This window comes from Trichomycterus rosablanca, chromosome 10 (genome assembly GCF_030014385.1).
Source record: "Trichomycterus rosablanca isolate fTriRos1 chromosome 10, fTriRos1.hap1, whole genome shotgun sequence".
Taxonomy (NCBI): Eukaryota; Metazoa; Chordata; class Actinopteri; order Siluriformes; family Trichomycteridae; genus Trichomycterus; species Trichomycterus rosablanca.
In genome coordinates this window covers 24,973,689-24,993,072 of record NC_085997.1, presented here as the reverse complement: position 1 = coordinate 24,993,072, position 19,384 = coordinate 24,973,689, and the positions used below count along the sequence as shown (strand labels likewise).

General features: G+C 38.2%; 2 protein-coding genes across 4 annotated transcripts; one reads left to right on the top strand and one right to left on the bottom strand.

Annotated features, from left to right (window-relative positions):
* The first annotated feature begins 342 nt into the window (after positions 1 to 342).
* On the top strand, positions 343 to 12,196 carry si:dkey-21c1.4 (uncharacterized protein C17orf80 homolog). 3 transcript variants are annotated; one of them, XR_010013835.1, is made up of 6 exons: positions 343 to 464; positions 1,338 to 2,360; positions 3,415 to 3,525; positions 5,603 to 5,719; positions 5,818 to 5,909; positions 9,607 to 12,196. XR_010013835.1 is itself a non-coding variant. In XM_063002996.1 (5 exons), exons 1-5 carry the CDS (start codon positions 455 to 457, stop codon positions 5,844 to 5,846), a joined length of 1,290 nt encoding a protein of 429 aa, XP_062859066.1. In that variant the 5' UTR covers positions 343 to 454; the 3' UTR covers positions 5,847 to 6,706. The 3 variants fall into 3 exon arrangements, 1 of the variants encoding a protein (XP_062859066.1); XR_010013836.1 differs by lacking the exon at positions 9,607 to 12,196 and adding an exon at positions 6,158 to 6,706; XM_063002996.1 differs by lacking the exon at positions 9,607 to 12,196 and having other exon boundaries at positions 5,818 to 6,706.
* bicral (BICRA like chromatin remodeling complex associated protein) lies at positions 9,069 to 19,275 on the bottom strand. Its single transcript, XM_063002994.1, has 11 exons — positions 19,153 to 19,275; positions 14,203 to 14,248; positions 13,986 to 14,034; positions 13,841 to 13,906; positions 12,353 to 13,741; positions 12,176 to 12,239; positions 12,026 to 12,095; positions 11,562 to 11,707; positions 11,390 to 11,484; positions 10,314 to 10,416; positions 9,069 to 10,224 (listed from the first exon to the last, which is right to left on the bottom strand). The coding sequence occupies exons 1-11, from the start codon at positions 19,241 to 19,243 to the stop codon at positions 9,578 to 9,580; spliced, it is 2,766 nt and encodes a 921-aa protein (XP_062859064.1). The 5' UTR covers positions 19,244 to 19,275; the 3' UTR covers positions 9,069 to 9,577.
* Positions 19,276 to 19,384: the final 109 nt, after the last annotated feature.

Here is a 19,384-nt window from a genome sequence, read left to right as displayed (position 1 = left end):
TATGTAGGTTAAACAAACGTCTTTCGTGTTCTGCTAGAAATGTTTTATATACTGCATGCTATAGTGAACAAGTCAAATACTGATATAAAGCTAATGCATTTTCGTCAAACTAAACTGCGTGTGATGAACGGCACCAGACATGCAGAGTAAAGCCTTATATTCGCAGGATCTTAGTTCGTGTCCTATTTTTAATCACCTAAAGGATCTTCAGTAAGGCGAGTCGAGTCGGATCTTGACGTTTCCATTGAAGAACCGGATCACGGGGTCGACTCTATTGAACGAATCATTCCTATTTTGAACGACTTGCTAAAACTTCGGTTGCCAAAACTGTTCCTTAAAATATAACGTTGTGTTTTCAGTACCATGTCTTAATATATTCGGGCGTTATGTTTTATTAAGCAAACGTAAAAAGTGTTAATTATTTTCAGCTGGTGAGAATTTAGTGACGCTTAAAATGATCTTAGGTAAGTATTAGCTTAAAACCACTAATCCGACTAACGTGTCAACAACTAAAAGCGTAGCGTGCTGTATAAACCACAGGAAAAGTTTATCTACAGCTATATGATGTATGTATTCACTACACCACTTATTCTAACAGTAATAAGCCCAGAGGCCACGTAGGAAAGATATTCGGTCTGGGGCTGTTAAGCCAAGTGCTACAATAGGGGTTCACGTTGTTTTTGTAAACACATGGACTACCAGCACTGCACATTTACAGAATGAAGACAGTGGTCATCCGACACAACTGAGGAGTCACATGATACAAAGACATACAACTGAAGTTGGATGTTTACATACAGTTATAGTGGATGTTTATCATTACAGTCCTGAAATTTTACTGATCTTTGGAACTATTTCTTTTCTGTGACTGAGTGATAGAGCATATTTAAAAATATTCATTCATTCATTTTCTTAACCGCTTATCCAGTTAGGGTCGCGGGGGGTGCTGGAGCCTATCCCAGCTTTTCAATGGGCTCAAGGCACACAGTAACACCCTGGACGGGACGCCAGTCCATCGCAGGGCAGACACACATCCATTCACTTATAGGGCAATTCAGTGTCTCCAATTAACCTGACTGCATGTCTTTGGCCTGTGGGAGGAAACCGAAGCTCCTGGAGGAAACCCACGCAGACACGGGGAGAACATGCAAACTCCGCACAGAAAGGACCCGGACCGCCCCGCCTGGGGATCGAACCCAGGACCTTATTGCTGTGAGACGACAGTGCTACCCCCTGTAATGTTTTGAAATGCCATTAAGAATATATGTAGTTTTTGTTTTTAACATTTGTCATAAAGTAACAAATTATTCATATTCTTTTTTTTTTCTTTCAAACAGAAACATGCCCTTATTGTGGAAGGCCTTTTAAAAGGCTTAAAGCTCATCTTCCTCACTGCAAGTTGTCCCCATGTACCAAGCCCACAAAAAGCAGTAACATTCTTAAAGAAATCCAGACTAATACTTCTCAAAAAATAACTAATAATATAAAGACTAACAAGAAGCTGAAGAACTCATCATTTCAGACTAACTCAAAAACAAACCAAAAACCCAAATCTAAAGACTTTGGAAATGCCATTGTGGATAAGCAAAACTGTTTGACCAACGGTCAAGAAACTGTGACTGAAGTGCCAACAGCAGAGGGGCTTACCACAGACACTGTAAAGCCCAAAATGAAATGGCTTGCAAAAAGAGAGGAAGAGATGTTGAAACAAGCTAACTTTTTAACATGGAAAGAAATCAAATTAAAATCTATTTCTAAGCAGGAAGACCATAACAGAAAAACAAGTCCAGAGAAAGAAACACCTCTGTTAAATACAGCCAATACAACCACAATAACCACCAACATAAAAACCACTGAGAGCTTCAGGGTTAAACAAACCTCACCAACACCTATAATACATACAGACATCTTGGAGCAGATACAGTCTATCCCAGAGAATTTCACCAACGACTATTCACTGAATCAAAAAATCCAAGAGCAAACAGATGTGACTTTCATGCAAGCCAAGACTAGTGTGTGGGACCACATTAAATATGGACTTCATGACAGGAGATCAGATTGTGTTCCATTGATACACAAAGTGTGTAAGTGGAATAATCTTGTAGATCATACAGTGAATAATGAGAATGCTACAATAGATAGTTCATCTTTGCAGGTGCTACCAAATGTCCAAACCTCATCCCAAAGGCCAGTTGAACAGATTCTTAGTTCACAGCTGCAAAACATTAACATTATGGGGTACACACCTGACATGGCAACTGGCTATAAGGCACTATTCTTTTCACCTCATTCAGAAATGACCTATAATGAGGATTTATTGACCAAGCATCAGTCTTCAAAGTCATCTCCTCAGAGTCAAGGTAAAGTGTAATATTTCTTTTTCTTCTTTAGTTTAATTTCCTAGCTTTTTATCCTGGTTTGGGATGCTGCTGTTTCTTCACCAGGGCACTGAACAATTGAAGGCATACACAGGCAATTTTAAGCAGCCTGTCACGTTTCTATGTTCTTGGAAGGTCAGAAAAAACCTGAGTGTTTGGAGAAAACCCCACACACGTTAAGTTTTTATAACTTTCATCTATGGCATTTGGTATAAATTAGGGCACTGGTATCTTATAGGTTAAGCTTATTGTACTAGTAGTCAGATGGTCACAATTTGTAGTCCCATCATTGCCACCATGGGTCGTTAAGCAAGGCCCTTAATGCTAAATTTCTTGGATTGTATTTATTCACAATTGTAAAAGTGGCATCAGTACAAAAGTGTCAACTAAAAGCCGTAAATATAAACCTACAGGCAGTAATTGGAAACATGGATCAAACTGAATTCCCCAGGACCCATGTTGCTATGCAACACCTACTCTACCAGCTGTTACTGTTCTACTTCTTATAATATGTACCATTATAATCAAGCAGTATCTATTAAAATGTCAGAATTATATTTGGTGTGAGCTAGTGTGGTGGCAGGCACTAGTGAAGCACAAGACCAGGGTCTTTGGAACTTGGTTTAATCTCAATCTTTGGTTGTTGTCTGTAAAAAGGTTTTGGTGTTTTATTTTTACCCACCCCCTGAAAAATGCCTGTTTATTGACTGTTCTACTTAGTTTTTTTCTCTGGGTTTGAGTGAATGGATGAGAAATACTCTGCAATTTACTGGACCCTTAGTGGAGTGGTGCCCAGTGTTATCTTGAGGGCTCTGGGCCTATCATGACCCTGATTAGAATGAAGTGTTTACTGGACATCAACAAGTAAATGAATGTTTAATAGTGAGTTGTTGGTTGGGGTACTGCAGTGTGCTTAGTGATTCTGGGGAAACCGGAAACCAGCACGACCCTGACCCGGGTAAGGCAGTGGTAAAAAGATTTAAATAAAAAAAATCTCACTTGATAGAGGTTTCATGTTAGTGCTGTGTTCATACAGATTATATAAAAGAGCAGAAACTGGGAGATGTGAAACTGAGAGAGGCTGCTGTTTGGCTTGGCTCTCGGGCACCAACTTCATCAAGAGAGGCCATGGCAATGCTAAACAAAGGTCTGTTTTTTATTATTGTTGAAGAGATTTATTTCATATGAACATCTTTATAATTATCTAACAACTTTATGTTGAGTAGTACGTTGAGTGTCTCTGAGAACAGAAATTAGAATCTGCAGACAATGTTCATTGTAAGAAGCGTTATACAGTTGTGTTCAAAATAATAGCAGTCCAACATCACTAACCAGATCAATCACTGTTTTTGGTAGAAATTATATTTATACATGGCAAAAAATTTACTATTAGGTGTAGTAGAGTAATAAAAAAACCAACAGACCGAACAATCATGACATGCATGCTGCTGATTCTGTGTAATTGAATAATTAACTAAAAGGGGCGTGTTCAAAATAATAGCAGTGTGACGTTCAATTAGTGAGGTCATTCATTGTGTCAAACAGGTGGCCCTTATTAAAATATAAAAGCAGCAGATGTTGTACATGCTGGTTAAAGTGCATTTCTCTCTAAAAAACAGAGTAAAATGGGTCGTTCCAGACATTGTTCAGAAGAACAGCGTACTTTGATTAAAAAGTTGATTGGAGAGGGAAAAACATATAAAGAAGTGCAGAAAATGATAGGCTGCTCAGCTAAAATGATTTCAAATGCTTTAAAATGGCAACCAAAAGCAGAAAGATGTGGAAGAAAATGGAAAACTACCATTCGAATGGATCGAAGAATAGCCAAAATGGCAAAGACCCAGCCAATGATCAGCTCCAGGCTGATCAAAGAAGGTCTAAAGTTACCTGTGAGTACTGTGACAGTTAGAAGACGCCTATGTGAAGCCAAGCTATCAGCAAGAAGCCCCCGCAAAGTCCCATTGTTGCAAAAACGACATGTGCTGAAGAGGTTACAATTTGCCAAAGAACACATTGACTGGCCTAAAGAGAAATGTCACAACATTTTGTGGACTGATGAAAGCAAGATTGTTCTTTTTGGGTCAGTTTGTCAGATGACCCCCGAACACTGAATTCAAGCCACAGTACACTGTGAAGACAGTGAAGCATGGTGGTGAAAGCATCATGATATGGGGATGTTTCTCATACTATGGTGTCGGGCCTATTTATCGCATACCAGGGATCATGGATCAGTTTGAATACATCAAAATACTTGAAGAGGTCATGTTGCCTCATGCCGAAGAGGAAATGCCCTTGAGATTGATGTGTCAACAAGACAATGACCCCAAACACACCAGTAAGCGTGCAACATCTTGGTTCCAGACCAACAAGATTAACGTTATGGAGTGGCCAGCCCAATCTCCGGACCTTAATCCAATACAGAACTTGTGGGGTGACATCAAAAATGCTGTTTCTGAGGCAAAACCAAGAAATGCAGAGGAATTGTGGGATGTGGTCCAATCGTCCTGGGCTGGAATACCTGTTCACAGGTGCCAGAAGTTGGTTGACTCCATAAAACACATATGTGAAGCAATTCTCAGAAACAGTGGTTATACAACTAAATATTAGTTTAGTGATTTTCACTTTACACAGTAAATGTTTGAGTTTGTAAAGAAAAATGCAGACACTGCTATTTTTTTGAACAGCCTAATATTCCCTTTTCTTCACTTTCTGTAAAGTAATAACACATTTGATCAATTTTAATTCATGTTTTGATTTGGAAAAGAATGTGCAATGTTCTCAATGCATTTGTATGTATGAAAAATAAAAGCTATTATAAGAATTCTGAGCTTTATTTACTTTTTTAAACACACTGCTATTATTTTGAACACAACTGTATAAATGAATCTGACTTAACTTGACTGATACACATAACTTATCTACCTCACCATTATTTACTCAGTACCATGTACTGACCAACACTTGTCTCTAGTCTGGTCTTCCTTTATTTATTTTAGGCATTCTTGTATTTATTGTAATGTTGTCTACCTGCACTGTACTGTACTGTCTTGCACTTTTTGTTCTATGTTGCACCTTGGACCTGGACGAATGTTGTTTCGTTTCAATATGTACTCGTATATAGCTGAAATGACAATAAAACCTCTCTTGACTCTTGATGTTCTAATATTGGATCAACTAAACACAGTCCACTTATGCTAACTTCCTTTGCTCTTTTTTTCCTCCAGGTTGGCAGTGGTATTACAGGAAGTACATAGATGTCAAGAGAGGAGGAATTGGTGGGATTGCAATGCTGGTTGCTGGTTACTGTGTCCTAAGTTATATATGGAATTACCCCCATCTTAGTAAGTTGTGTTTTTTTTCCTATAAGAAATGGATCGATTCTCTGATAACATTATTGATTAAAACAAATCATGTGCATAATACATCTGACCTCTTACAGAGCAAGAACGCTGGAGAAAGTACCATTAGAGTATGAAGAATATGAAGTGTTTGAACCATAATGACCTCAGACTGCTACGGCAAAATATGAAGGTACACTGTTGAAAGAGACTAGATACTTCTTTTTTTTTTTATGTGATGAATTTCTGTTAGACCTGTAGGTACAGGCAGACGTGTGGGTATTGTAATTATTTTTTTTACTATACTGAGAATCAAGTATCTTTAGACATTTTACTGAATTTACTTTTACATATAAACTTAACACCTTTTTTGCTTGTTTCATGGCAGCATTAAAGACCATTAAAGGTTAAATGACCAATCAGTATTAATTGTATTATCAGGGCAGCAGCACGTGTGCCTTGCAGCACAAAAGTCCTTGGTGTGATCCCCAGGTTGAACGGCATGTTCTCCCCGTCTCTGCGTGGGTTTCCTCCCACAGTCCAAAGACATGCAAGTGAGGTGAATTGGAGATACAAAAATGCTAGTGAAGTTGTTTGACACTGAACTTGAACTGATGAATTATGTGTTACCTGTAACTACCCGTCATGAATGTAACCAAAGTGTCAAACATAATGATACAATTCTAGTAAACTAACAACTCTTATTAAGTACTAAATGCTTCATTTTGACTTTGTGAGGGATTTTGTGAAATGAATACCTCTCTGACTGTGCTTAACATATTCTCCTTTTCCAATGAATTAACACATAATAACCATACATTCAGAGTGCTTCATTATTTTTAATATAAAGGAATCAAGTAACAGTTGCTGTTGTATTCAAAGTGAATTAAATATCGATTGATCTTTGCTTTTGTAATGAACAAACAAACAGAATAAATCAAGAGCCAACCATAAATTTTGACTTGACAAACATGGTATACTCAACATAAAAAACTGATTTTACATTTTCCTTGTTTCATTTTACATTTTCTTTATAAAAAAGTATAAATATTTTGTGTTGTACTTATTCTCTTTAATATAAAACAAATTTTACAAATAAAGTCTTTAATGACCATTAATGAAATGTTCAAAACAACTTTCAACATAAGGGAGCTGGGACTAACTGAAGGCCACAGTCACAAAAGAGAAAAAAAAGAATTTTGAAATTCAGTTTTCACATATACTATCCTAAGGCAGTGAAGCCCTTCAAACAAAAAAAGCTCGTTAGAATGAAACCCCTTCACACACAAGTTCAGTTCACTGAGATACAACTTTTTTTTTTGTTCATCGGATTTGGTTGACCTGCTGGGAAAGTCGTACATAAGCAGTAGTGATGTTGAAGATATTTTGATCTTAGACACAAGCAACACCAGCATGCAGATAAAAGTAAAACAGATGTACAGTTAAATGAATCTGACTTTTAAAATGCTGTTTTACACCACATTGGTCTCACTTCTGGTGAAGCTGTTAACTTATTACAAGTAGGGTTAAAGCCACAATCAGAAATATCAAAACAACAAAATGACTGCACAAAGGACTAAAAGTAAAGTTATCACCTAAAAGTCCTGTAGAAATTCTGAATGCAATAAACAACAAAGCATAGTATCAAGAAATCAATTTATAGCAATTTCTAAGCAGTTTTTTAGATTCATGTTTTCCATAGAGACTAGCAAACTGTATTTAAATCAGTTTGGCTCATAACAAAGTGCAGTTGTAATTGGAAACCAAATGTATCTAATGTGCATTATAAATTATTATAGTTATATATATATATATATATAACATACTTTTAACAACTGTTGCCATAAATTGTGTGATTGTGGCCTTAGAATGTTCTCGGGATTAAAAAAAAAACAAGCAATTGGTCAATCTCTGTCAGATAATAGTGCCAGACAAGCAAAGCATAGATTCTCTACTATGTTTCTTAAAAAATACTCTATTCCCAAAGTGTCTAGACCTCAATTTAGGCATGCCAATAAATGCAGATATTAGTTGCTACTGCCTAAGACTGAAACTGAGAACTGAGTTACTTTTCTGTCCAGGCCTAAGAGCAGCACAAAAAAGTCATTTCAAATAATAAATGAGGCTTGAAAATAAATGTAACATTGTACCCTCAATCTGAGGACATAGTTTCCCCCTGCAGAAAAACACTCAAGATGAGCTCGTCTCTGTGGACATGAGGTCACATACCTGTAAGGTACAAAACTAAATGCTAAATAAAAGAAATGAGCATAAACAGTGCTCTTATAATAGTATCGATTCCTCGCCTGGACTGCATAGTTTAGTATAGCTACCTGACTTGGTCATTAACTAATTTCCAAGATCTACTATACATAAGTCAGGAGTTTAAAAGCAAACAAAGCAATGCAAACAGAATTTCTATGGATGGATGGAAACAATATAACATGTTAAAACTATGCCTCACTTTGTAAAAAATAAAATAAAAATACTGCAGCAGTATAAACAGACAGGGTGAAGTATAGCTCTGGACATAATTTTAAGCTGCTCTTCTAGAATTAGATGAAATTTAGTCTGAAACTTAAAAGAATATTCAAAGAAAAAAATCACCAGACAATATAAATTTAGTCCAGTGGGATCTGGATGTGAAAAAGGAAAGGCAGCTTTAAGTGGCTATGTTTACTGTTAATTTTAGATATAGAAATCTAGTCATGTATAGCCAGTTATTTTTTTTTCAATAATCAAACCCTAGTGGTTTAATGCTGTGTGGGTGCAGCATCAAAAATGATGCACTCAGACTCAGTGTTTCCAGAATAGGCACAGTGGAGCATCACCACCATTGTTCCCCAATTTAGTCACACATTTACTCAATGCCCATACACAACACACAGATGCTTTTTGTAGTTTGTCAACCAAAGTGGTACCAGCAAAGGTTGAAGTGTCTAATAAAGTGGGCAGTTAATTTGCACAGTGTTCAAAATGGCAACGGCACAGTGCCTGATACACCCACACCCATTCCACTACTGCAGTGCCAAGAATGGTTCACCAACCAAATACAAAGGCCTGTATCAATGCACAGCTACAGTATTTGTAGCAGTATTTTAGGCCTCAACATATTTTCTAATTGATTCACTGACATTTTATCCATCAGCATGTTATTTTGATTGCACCAGCACATCATCCATGTAAACATGGAAAAAAAACTCGGATCAGTATTTGTATTAGACAAAGATACTGTCACTTGGGGTGGGGGGACAAGATGATAAATACCATCAGCCAATCAGTAGATGTGCTGTCAAGCAGAGCTGCTTTATATAATCAAAGAGATGAGAAAACATCACAAATGAGAGGAGGTTTTCGTTCATACAGAACTTCAAATAAACATGACTGGGGTTTGTCTAAAAAAAAAATAATAATAAAGGCACAAACAGATTGGTCATCAAATGTGGGCTTTTTGACAAAAGCAAAAAAAAAACTTTCTACAAAAAGTGCATATTGTGATTATATACATTACTATGATTAAAAAAAAATACATTTACCATGACAGGGGATTTTGCCTATGTTGCCCATGCTTAAATGGTAAAAAAAAAAACTGAGAATTTGAGGTTGAGGTCCTGTCTTTTTCCAGGGATGGGTGACTAGATGGTGGCAGAAAATTGTGCATAGCCATAGAAGGGCTACAAAAGTTTTATCTACAAACTGCAACTATATGGAAGGTGTTCTCTACCAAACCAGCAACTTACGAGCGGTGTGCATAAACTTTGCCAAAGGGCATCCTCACATATTGGATTTAACTCACATAGTCATTGTGATATAAAACACATCTTTTCAACACAAAAACAACAAACAAACAAATACAATTGACTAACAGTCTAATATGCTGTTTACTGCAGCTTCAAGAACAGAGTCTGTGTCTGATATTTGAACATGACTATGAGCTGTGGATTGGACCTGACTATGAGCTGTGGATTGGACCTGACTATGAGCTGTGGATTGGACCTGACTATGAGCTGTGGATTGAACCTGACTATGAGCTGTGGATTGGACCTGACTATGAGCTGTGGATTGGACCTGACTATGAGCTGTGGATTGGACCTGACTATGAGCTGTGGATTGGACCTGTCCTGAGGGACAGAGCTGTTCAGAGCTGTGCAGGGAATGGCTGGGAGATGTTGAGTGATGAGCAGGGTGAACGTGTTGGTGGTTCTGACTGCCATTGCTGCTACTGATGACATTACTGGCCCTCTTTTTCTTAATGTTTATGCTGATCTTGATGGGGGCTTCTTTGTGCCCCCCACCCCCTGGATCCTCATGTGTGTATGCTTCTGTCCTATAACCAGGTTTTATGGAGCCCCCTGTCCTCTCTTCAACGCCTTCAGTATGTGTCGTGTTTTGCCTGGGTGATGTCTCCAATAAACTGGGAATCCCTTTATGATGACTTGAATCTGTGGATCCTTTTGTGTTCAAAAGTTTTTTCTTAGGCCCACAGCAGAACTCCTCTAGAAAGCTGTCTGCAATGCAAGGATATGCTTTATTAATACTGGCAAAAAAATGTATGCAGTATTTGGGTTTATATGCATGTGAGCCGTTTTGTTTTTACCTGGGTCTACAAGAAGCATCCGTTTGTCTTGAGTCAGGTTGTTCCGTTCCTCTTGGTTAAACGTCCTGTCGATCATGACTATTTCTGATGATGGGTTACACCGCTGTAAAACAGTATTGTATCTTAAGCAGGTTTTTAAACTGAGTTAACAAAAAGTAAAACAAAAAACTAAGCTAATGAGTAACTAATGACTTTTAGGGTCATTAATGTCTAGTTTTAAATAGACAATGCCTGGCCAACTTCTGCACATTACAACAACATGGTTACAGAATCAGAGAGTGTGTGGGCTTCACAAGCCTGCCTGCTGTCCAGACCTGTCTCTTGTTGAAAATGTTCGTATGTAAATAATGTGTTTTTTGAAGTGATGTAAAGATAAAGTGATGTAACGTGGTAAACAAGCTCCTGTCCTAACTTTTCAGGAACATTTTAGGTATCACATTTGGATTTTTTTTTTTTTTTTTTGCAACTTGAGATTTAGGTTCCGGTTTATACTGAAACATATTGGCTGAGACAGTTCTTTGGGGCCTTCTTTTAACTGTTTTTACATATGTTTGCTGCTAATGTGTTACGAAGAAGTCATTTTGCTACATCGTCTACTAATGTTTTGTGTTTTACAAAATGACAATGTGGGCAGTTTAGCTATGCTTATAGTAAAATGAATGTGTTCTAAAGGGACATAACCAACGATACTAAAGCAAATTGTCTGTTTAAGTCATTGAAAGCTATTTGTTTAAAAATATTTAATGGTTATGTTTAAAATCCCCAATAATAATAATAAGGTGGGGCCTTTTAGGCATTTTCAGAAATGTATTTTTACATTGTCCATCAAGGGGTTTGGGGGTTGTGCCATTTTGACACATACTATTTCTACGGATATCAACCTTTGTGATTTTAAAGAGAAACCTTAAATACGTGTTTGGATAACACAATCGAATTTAAAGTATCACATTGAATATCAAGCATCACAATCGAATTTAAAAAGAAAAATGGGATTTAGATGTCCTTAGTTATGAAGTTTGTTAAGACTATTTCAGAGATTTGTTTTTTTACTGTAAGATGCTCCGAAGTAATCCTACCTCTGCCTCCACCATTAGCAAACGCCTGTATTTGTTCACCATTGACTGTGTTTTCTGCAACACCTGAGTGGCAACAGCCTCAAAGTCTTCATCAACTGCAATAACAAACAGCATTAAGAGCTTGAATCTCAAACTTCCTTTCATTTTAAATTCAAAGTGAAGTGAATCTTACCTTTTGCAAAATCCTCCTCGCAAGGTGGTGTTCCTTGGAACACGTGATAAGGCAACAATCTTTGAGCTACATCGTTTAATGAAGTGAATGGTGAATGGTTTGGAGTCATGACCCCCAGGTGATCCCTCCTGAGCTGCTCAAGAAACCTATACAAAAGTTATTATATAGTTTTAGGTCAGTCATGCAGATGTCCATCTTGGGTCAAACAGTGTTAGATAGACAGCAGAGATTGACAGCTTTTTACACATGTCTCTGATGTTCACTTTTGATCAGATTTTACTATTTGCAGAGCTGCTAAATCTTGAAACAATGTCTTTCTCAATGTCTTTCAAGGTAAGCCCTTAACAGGCCTATAGCAAAACTATATTTAGAAACAACAAGGTTATAAATTTAGGCACATCATACAGCCAGGTGTCAGTGGGGCCTAATACACCGCCCATTAAAATGAGATGTGTGTAACTTACATTCCTGCTTTACTGAGCTGCTGATTTGCAGGTCTCTTTAAAGATTCCTGGTTGGCAGGACTGTTTACATCTGTAAATGTTAACATTAGGTTACTGTTTGAATACACTGTTCAAAAAATATAATATTAAAATGTTAATAAAACATCATACTTTGGTTACCAAGAAGATTAACCAATTGTGTTTGTCCTGTCTGTTTTTGTAACGTGGAATCCTTCTTAATTTGGGAGAAAAAGAACAAAAACAACTTGTTAAGGGTTACTGATAAAACATCTAATATTAGTAAATGACATTAGAAAAGGTAAGAATATACTACCAAATCTGTCTTACCTGAGTGAGAAGTACCTGATGCTGTAAGTTTTGAACTGCAATGTGTTGTGAGCTTGTGTTGTTCTGTGCTACTGGCACCAGAAGCCTTTGCCCTGGGCTGACAGATATTTGCAGATGAGTCGGCAGAGCCTGGGTTGTGGAGTTTACCATGGTGAGACGGTTTGGCGCCTGTAAGGTCTGAACAACAGTTGGCGTCGGTGATGCGCTTGCAGTCCAAACCTTGGCTGTGACGTCAGGTCTCTGGGCAACCTGCATTACCCCTGTAGGAGAGGCTTGCCCCATCTGACCCGCACTAACCATACCTTGGTTTACTATTAGCTGCCCGCCAGCTGCAAAATTCTGTCCAGCAATAATTTGCACAGCTGTGTTCTGGTTAGTCAGAATGGAATAGGTAGTAGTGCTAGCTAAGGATGGGTCACCTCCTTGAGTGTTGGTTTGAAGCACCTGGCCATTCACAGCTTGAATGCCATGGACTGTGTTGCCAGTGGGTATTATAAACTGTCCCTTGGAAAGACCAGACTGGGTCTGTGGCTGTCCTTGCTGTCCTAAAGGAGAATGTACTACAATGTTGGTGGCCTGACTCACTACTTTTACCTGCTGGGAAGCCTGAAGAGAGCCATTGGCTGTGAAGGTGTTATTGACTGGGTTTGACATAGTGGTGTTGGGTTGGATTCCTAGGTTGCTGATATTGTACACATTTTGTCCTCCTGTCTGAAGGGCCTTAGGCTGAATGGATCTGACCAAGGTCTGTGATACAGGGGCCCTCTGAAAGATAATATTCTGCAATGGTATTGTCCCTTTATTAAAGGGTGCTGATATCTGTCCAGGAGTAGGAGCAGCAAACACTGTACCCTGCCCAGTATTACCAGTTACTTCATTTCCACCAGTCCTTAAGAATATCTGAGGCCGCTCTAGGCTGTTGAAAGTCATCATAGAAGAGCTGCTACCATTAAGGGAGCCCATAAACTGAATGTGTCCTGCAGGTCCATTTTGTAATGGCAGTTGAGGAACTTGCTGAATAAAAGCCTGAGGCTGAGCACCAGCTAGGGGCATTGGAGCCACCACTCCAGTTTCTGAAACACCTCCAGGTACCCCTGAGACCAGCTGCTGGGGAAAGGTATTAGTGGCAGGCGCTAGGGTTGGCTGAGAGTCCAACAAGGCCTCTTGGGCGAGTGTCTGCTCTGTAATATCTGCCTCCAGGAGAGACTTCTGGAGTATGTCAAAAGGTTGGTCCTCACCACCAAGGTCAACCTCGCCAGGGGATAGGCCCCCTTCAAGCTCATCTTCAATGAACTGAAGACTGCTAGAGAGCTGAAGTCCAGATGCACCAACCTCACCAAACTCTTCCAAATGATTGTGGCCATCTTTTAGCCCTTCATCTGAGCCACCCTGTCCAAGAGAGCGCAAAACATCTGTCAGTAAAATTGTTATTTACAGATCACTAATTAATTATTTGTTACAGCTGTGTCTAATATAAAACCTTTGTACCGTATCATTCGTAAAAAAGGAGCTTCCAGACTCAAAAGTTGCATTTGTCAAGTCATCCTCCTCTATCTGTTGACATTAAAAATAAATGGCAATAAACTGGGAGTCCTATTTAACCTCCTTCGTTATAAAGTATATGTAAACTTACCGATTTGCCATTGGAGCCATGAAGATAGTCATTCAAAGCTTGCACATCACTATTAAAAAAAAAAAAAAAAGCAAATGTTTTATTAGTTTGTTGGATTATGTACTTTATGTTTATATTGTTATTTGTTAAGAGTTTTGACTAGTTATTGATGACATTTTTGTCCAGACTGTGGATCATATAGGTAAGTGAGCATTTGAAATTTTATGATTTAGTTTACCCAATAAAATCCAGAAGACGACGATCGTCTTCATCATCCATGACACCTATGGTGTAGAAAAAAATACATTTAAATACACATTTACAGATTGGTTATGCTATTTTTTTTATAATTATTTTTATTGCTTTTTTAACATAACATCACACTGACATTATACATATCTACACACGTACAATAGAACAATAATATAAAAAAAAATTGCAGTGATCTACTAAAATACAGATATGGTATTACATCGGCATCAAAATCAAACAACATTCTATAATATATTAATTATCCAAGAACTCTCTACTGTAGTTTACTCCTTTTCCAAAAATCGCTAAAATTTCCCCCAGATCTCCCATATTCCATGGCCATACACTTAGAGAGATTTCAACCACTGACCCACTGTTGGTGGTTCCATGTTTTTCCATTTACAAGATATACGGTTATGCTAAATTTAATTGTAAAGTTAAATCTGGATAAACACTAGGCAAAAAGCAGAAAGACACTGGAAAAGCTGAATAAAGCCAATAATCAATACATCATGGGGCTTTGGCCACCACCCACCTCAGACACAGCCATTTGTGTCTGTGTAGATGCCCAGCCAGCCATGATTCAAATATGAATATTAGCAGTGGTGGGTTAGCATTTTCATGGTGTCAAGTAATGTGTCTAGTTTTGAGAAAATATCCTGAGATTTACAAAAATTACCAAAAAATATATAAAAGGTTTTTAGTGTAATATAATAATGTTTAGAAATGAATTTACAATTAAACAACTACAAAGGAAGCACAGCCGCTACCACTAGGATCCAGGGTTTGATCACCTGGCCAGTCTGGCATCTACATACAGTCACGATTGGCTGTTTCTGAGCGGGAGATGCTAAGGCCAAGCAATGGAGTGGAATACCGTCCGGGGTGTGTTAATGCAGTGCGCACAGTGGACCCACTGTGCAGAATAAGGCAGTGGTAAAACAAAGATCTCAGTTGGGCATATTTACAAGTGCAAAAAGTTATGTGTGAAAATGTGTGTAGATAATTCTTAATGCTACCTTTTCACACAGTTAACACATGCACATTATAGTGAAGGGCAGCATGGTGCCATAGCTGATAGTGGAGCTTACTTCCTGGTACTTTGGTTTCAATTCCCTTACCTAACATGCATAAGGTGGATTGGCTGCTTTAAACTGCCCTTAAGTGAGTGAACATGTGTGTTGCCCTACACTGGATTGGCATCATGTCCAGTGTGTATTCCAGTCCAGTGTTCTGATTCAGTTAGTGAAGTAATAAATGAAAGGCTATATATAAGTTTGCATAGGGTGATAAATAATTATGTTTATTAAACAACAGTGCTTACAGTACCACCACAATTAAAAAATCAAAGCAATTAACATGTCAAACTCCACAAACCCACCAGTTGGTGGGTTTAGATTTATCCTTTTCTATACAGCTGCATTGCTGAAAAACTGGGTATTTTTTATAGGCCACATTATAAATGTTCAGTATCACAAACTTGTATTAAATATAGTAAAACAAAATATATTAATATTTGTTCCATTCATTTCAGCTTCTTATTGATCTAGTTAAAATGTGTAAAGTAAAGGCATAGTACAGTGAAATAATCCAAATTTGGAGAACTTATATTTTATACTGCTATACTGTGCTGTTAAAATCTGTTTGCACAATATACACCGATCAGCCATAACATTAAAACCACCTCCTTGTTTCTACACTTACTGTCCATTTTATCAGCTCCACTTACCATATAGAAGCACTTTGCAGTTCTACAATTACTGACTGTAGTCCATCTGTTTCTCTGCATGCTTTGTTAGCCCCCATTCGTGCTGTTCTTCAATGGTCAGGACTCTCCCAGGACCACTACAGAGTAGGTATTATTTGGGTGGTGGATCATTCTCAGCACTGCAGTGACACTGACATGGTGCTGGTGTGTTAGTGTGTGTTGTGTTGGTATGAGTGGATCAGACACAGCAGCACTAATGGAAGTTTTTACACACCTCACTGTCACTGCTGGACTGAGATTAGTACACCAACCAAAAACATCCAGCCAACAGCGCCCCGTGGGCAGCGTCCTGTGACCACTGATGAAAGTCTAGAAGATGACCAACTCAAACAGCAGCAATAGATAAACGAGCGTCTCTGATTTTACATCTACAAGGTGGACCAACTAGGTAGGAGGGTCTAATAGAGTGGACAGTGAATGGACCATCCACTCATACCAGCACAACACACACTAACACACAACCACCATGTCAGTGTCACTGCAGTGCTGAGAATGATCCACCACCTAAATAATAGCTGCTCTGTGGGGGTCCTGACCATTGAAGAACAGGGTGAAAGCAGGCTAACAAAAAGTATGTAGAGAGACAGGTGGACTCCAGTCAGTAATTGTAAAACTTCGGTGCTTCTATATAAGTGGAGCTGTTGAAATGGACAGTGAGTGTAGAAACAAGGAGGTGGTTTTAATGTTAAGGCTGATCAGTGTAGTTTAACAAGAAATTTTGAAAGGTGGTGACGTGGGATGGTTATGAGGAACCCAAATTCTGCATTTTCGAGCTCATAAACTCAAATATATAAATAAATGACTGAGCTCATACATTTATCTACCTATAGTACTGTTTATGCAATTAATACAATCAACATTTTAAGCCCTTTTAACCTTTTTACTTAAAAGATTCTTTGTGCAGTTTCAAGCACACACTAGAATTACAACATCTGCACGCGCATGCGCACACACGCGCGCACACACAATACAGCTCGGTGAAGCTGAATGTAAAATGGCGGCAGCTATATGAAACTGCGTCACTGCTCAGACTAAACAAAGTCACTTCAGAATTAGATTCTTACAAAAACACAAACAACTAAAAAAGCAGATGTAAATATGTATTTGCATATAATAAACCGGCTAGCAAACTTTAATACAAAGTACTGGGGCAGGAATACAGGTGTGTGGGGGAAGGGCAAGACCTGTATAACCAGTATGCAATGACTTTCAGAAGTTTAAATGGTCGATAACCTATCACTCATTTTTAAAAACATGGTTGTTAAAATCACACTGACGTCTTATTGGCTTATATAATTCTATAAGTAAACAAAGAAGTAAATAAGGTTATTAGTTGTCAAACATTAGGTTTTTTTTGTTTATTTGAAAGGCAAAATCCCTGAAATATACTTTAGGCTCTTTGTAAACATAATCCAATTAATTTTACAGTTACTATTTAATGTGCTTTACAACCCCTTTAATTATTTCACAATCATTATTATTTTGAAAGGTGCACTGTTCAATATATAAAGGTTTTCATAACACTGCCATGCATTCATAAACCCCACTGCACATCTTTTATTTACAAATAAGAGTAAGATGCTGTTATATTATGATATAACACATACAACACAACATAGTACATAAAACATATCATAAAAAACATTGATTGTTTAGGTAAAGCTCTTTTAGACAAAGGAGAAATGTTGTTACATAGACAATACAGTAGGTATTCCTTTTAAACCCTGAATCCATACAGATAACTCTTAAAATATACATGTAGTGCTTAATTCAAAATTATGAAATTATGCCAGACATTAAGTGCCACTTAGTTTTAAAACATTTCTTCATTGATGAATGTTAGAACATTATCCCTGTGACATAGTTTAAGCTAAGATTTCATTTTTTTGTTAACAATTACCATTTATTAGGGGAACAAGTAGGTGTTTTTGTTTTCAAATCAGCCTTAATCTATGCACAAAATGCTCAATGCCATTTTAAGATGTAAATGTAAATTTAAAGATGTGTTTTTGTCAGGACATGTGAACCTTTTGTCCTTCCATGATAGTAATATGAGGACTTTACTTTAGAAAGTACTGATATGCAATACAGCAGTTTAAGAAATAAAAGCTAGTTATATGTTGTGCTGAATGTGTTGACTATTTGTTCGTGTTATGAAAGAAGTGTTTTATTTGTGCCTCTGGTCTTTTTGGATCGTTTTCTCTGACCATTTACAGCACTGTACACAGCACTAGCTGTATTTTTAGCACTGGCTGAAGAGTATATCAATGTTTTCCTTCTTCTCTTGAAGCTTAACAAGCAGTGGCTTCGATTGTGTAGTCAGGGGGCGGAAAGGAGACGCAGCAAAAAGCATCAACACTCAATATACTGTACATCCTAATTTAAAGCCAGGAGGACAGGGGAACTGTTCACTCTACCTACAGCTTCAATAAGCAGTCCGGGCTTTAGTTTAGCCACAGAGTCCGGGTGAAGCGCAAGAGGATTAGCCACATGTCATATGTTCGTCTATAAAGAATGCACACTTTACACGACGGTTAGAAACGTGTAGAATCGTGTGCTTTTACATTTCGGGTTTCCTGCTGAAGTGGACGAGACAAAACACGACGACCATTATTAGACGAGCGATTGTTTACGGACATGTTTGTTCTGATATCGTAGGTTATGCTATCAGCGCGGACGCTGTCTAGTAAAAAACACAAACTTTAGTCATATTAAAAACAGATTTAACAGACACGCATTCGTAAAGGTAAGTTAATGGCCTCCTCGAGGGTAAACAACAGCCCGTCGTCTGACGGGTCGAATTCGTCGACAAAAGATAACGCAGTGAAGCAGTGTCCGTGTATAAATATTTATTTCCATTTGCATAAAGCAAAGACGAGGCGAAAAAAAGAAGCAAAGCCGTGTTCGTGTCTCACTCCTCTTGAAACCCAATATCTCCATTTGGCAACTTTTAATTTGCTCCCCCTCCTCCTCTCCTCCTCCTCCTTGTTCTCCCTCTCCCACACTCCTATATTTTTGCCCTGACTGTCCTCGCTGTGTCTCAGATAGATTTTTCTCTCCACGCTCACTCTTCCCTCCCAGAAGGAAGGAAGGGTAGGAAGGAGGCCGTGTGTGTTTTTCCTTGAAATTTTTATCACAAAATTATAATACACTCAAAGGGAAACTCACCGTCATGAAAAAGCAGTGCCGTGTCCACGGGGTTTCCTCGCCATCTCTGCACGGGCCGCTGAGGCAGTGGCGCTCTAGCAGAAGGCTGCATGTAGAGCAGCTGCAGCCCTCAGGGAAACACCGACACCAACTGTACAGCCTAAACACCACACTCAGTCCCAACACACTGCTGCATCTCTAATAACACTCCAAACGCTACATATCTGACCTTTTTCATCATTCTAATATTCAT

Excerpts from the sequence above, each read along its gene's own strand:
- si:dkey-21c1.4 (XM_063002996.1), top strand. Across the intron at positions 2,361-3,414 it reads GTCATCTCCTCAGAGTCAAG|ATTATATAAAAGAGCAGAAA; the intron begins GTAAAGTGTAAT and ends GTGTTCATACAG. Across the intron at positions 3,526-5,602 it reads CATGGCAATGCTAAACAAAG|GTTGGCAGTGGTATTACAGG; the intron begins GTCTGTTTTTTA and ends TTTTTCCTCCAG.
- bicral (XM_063002994.1), bottom strand. The coding sequence starts at position 19,243 with ATGCAGCCTTCTGCTAGAGCGCCACTGCCTCAGCGGCCCGTGCAGAGA. Across the intron at positions 14,249-19,152 it reads GGCACTGCTTTTTCATGACG|GTGTCATGGATGATGAAGAC; the intron begins GTGAGTTTCCCT and ends TCTACACCATAG. Across the intron at positions 11,485-11,561 it reads CGAGGAGGATTTTGCAAAAG|TTGATGAAGACTTTGAGGCT; the intron begins GTAAGATTCACT and ends TTGTTATTGCAG.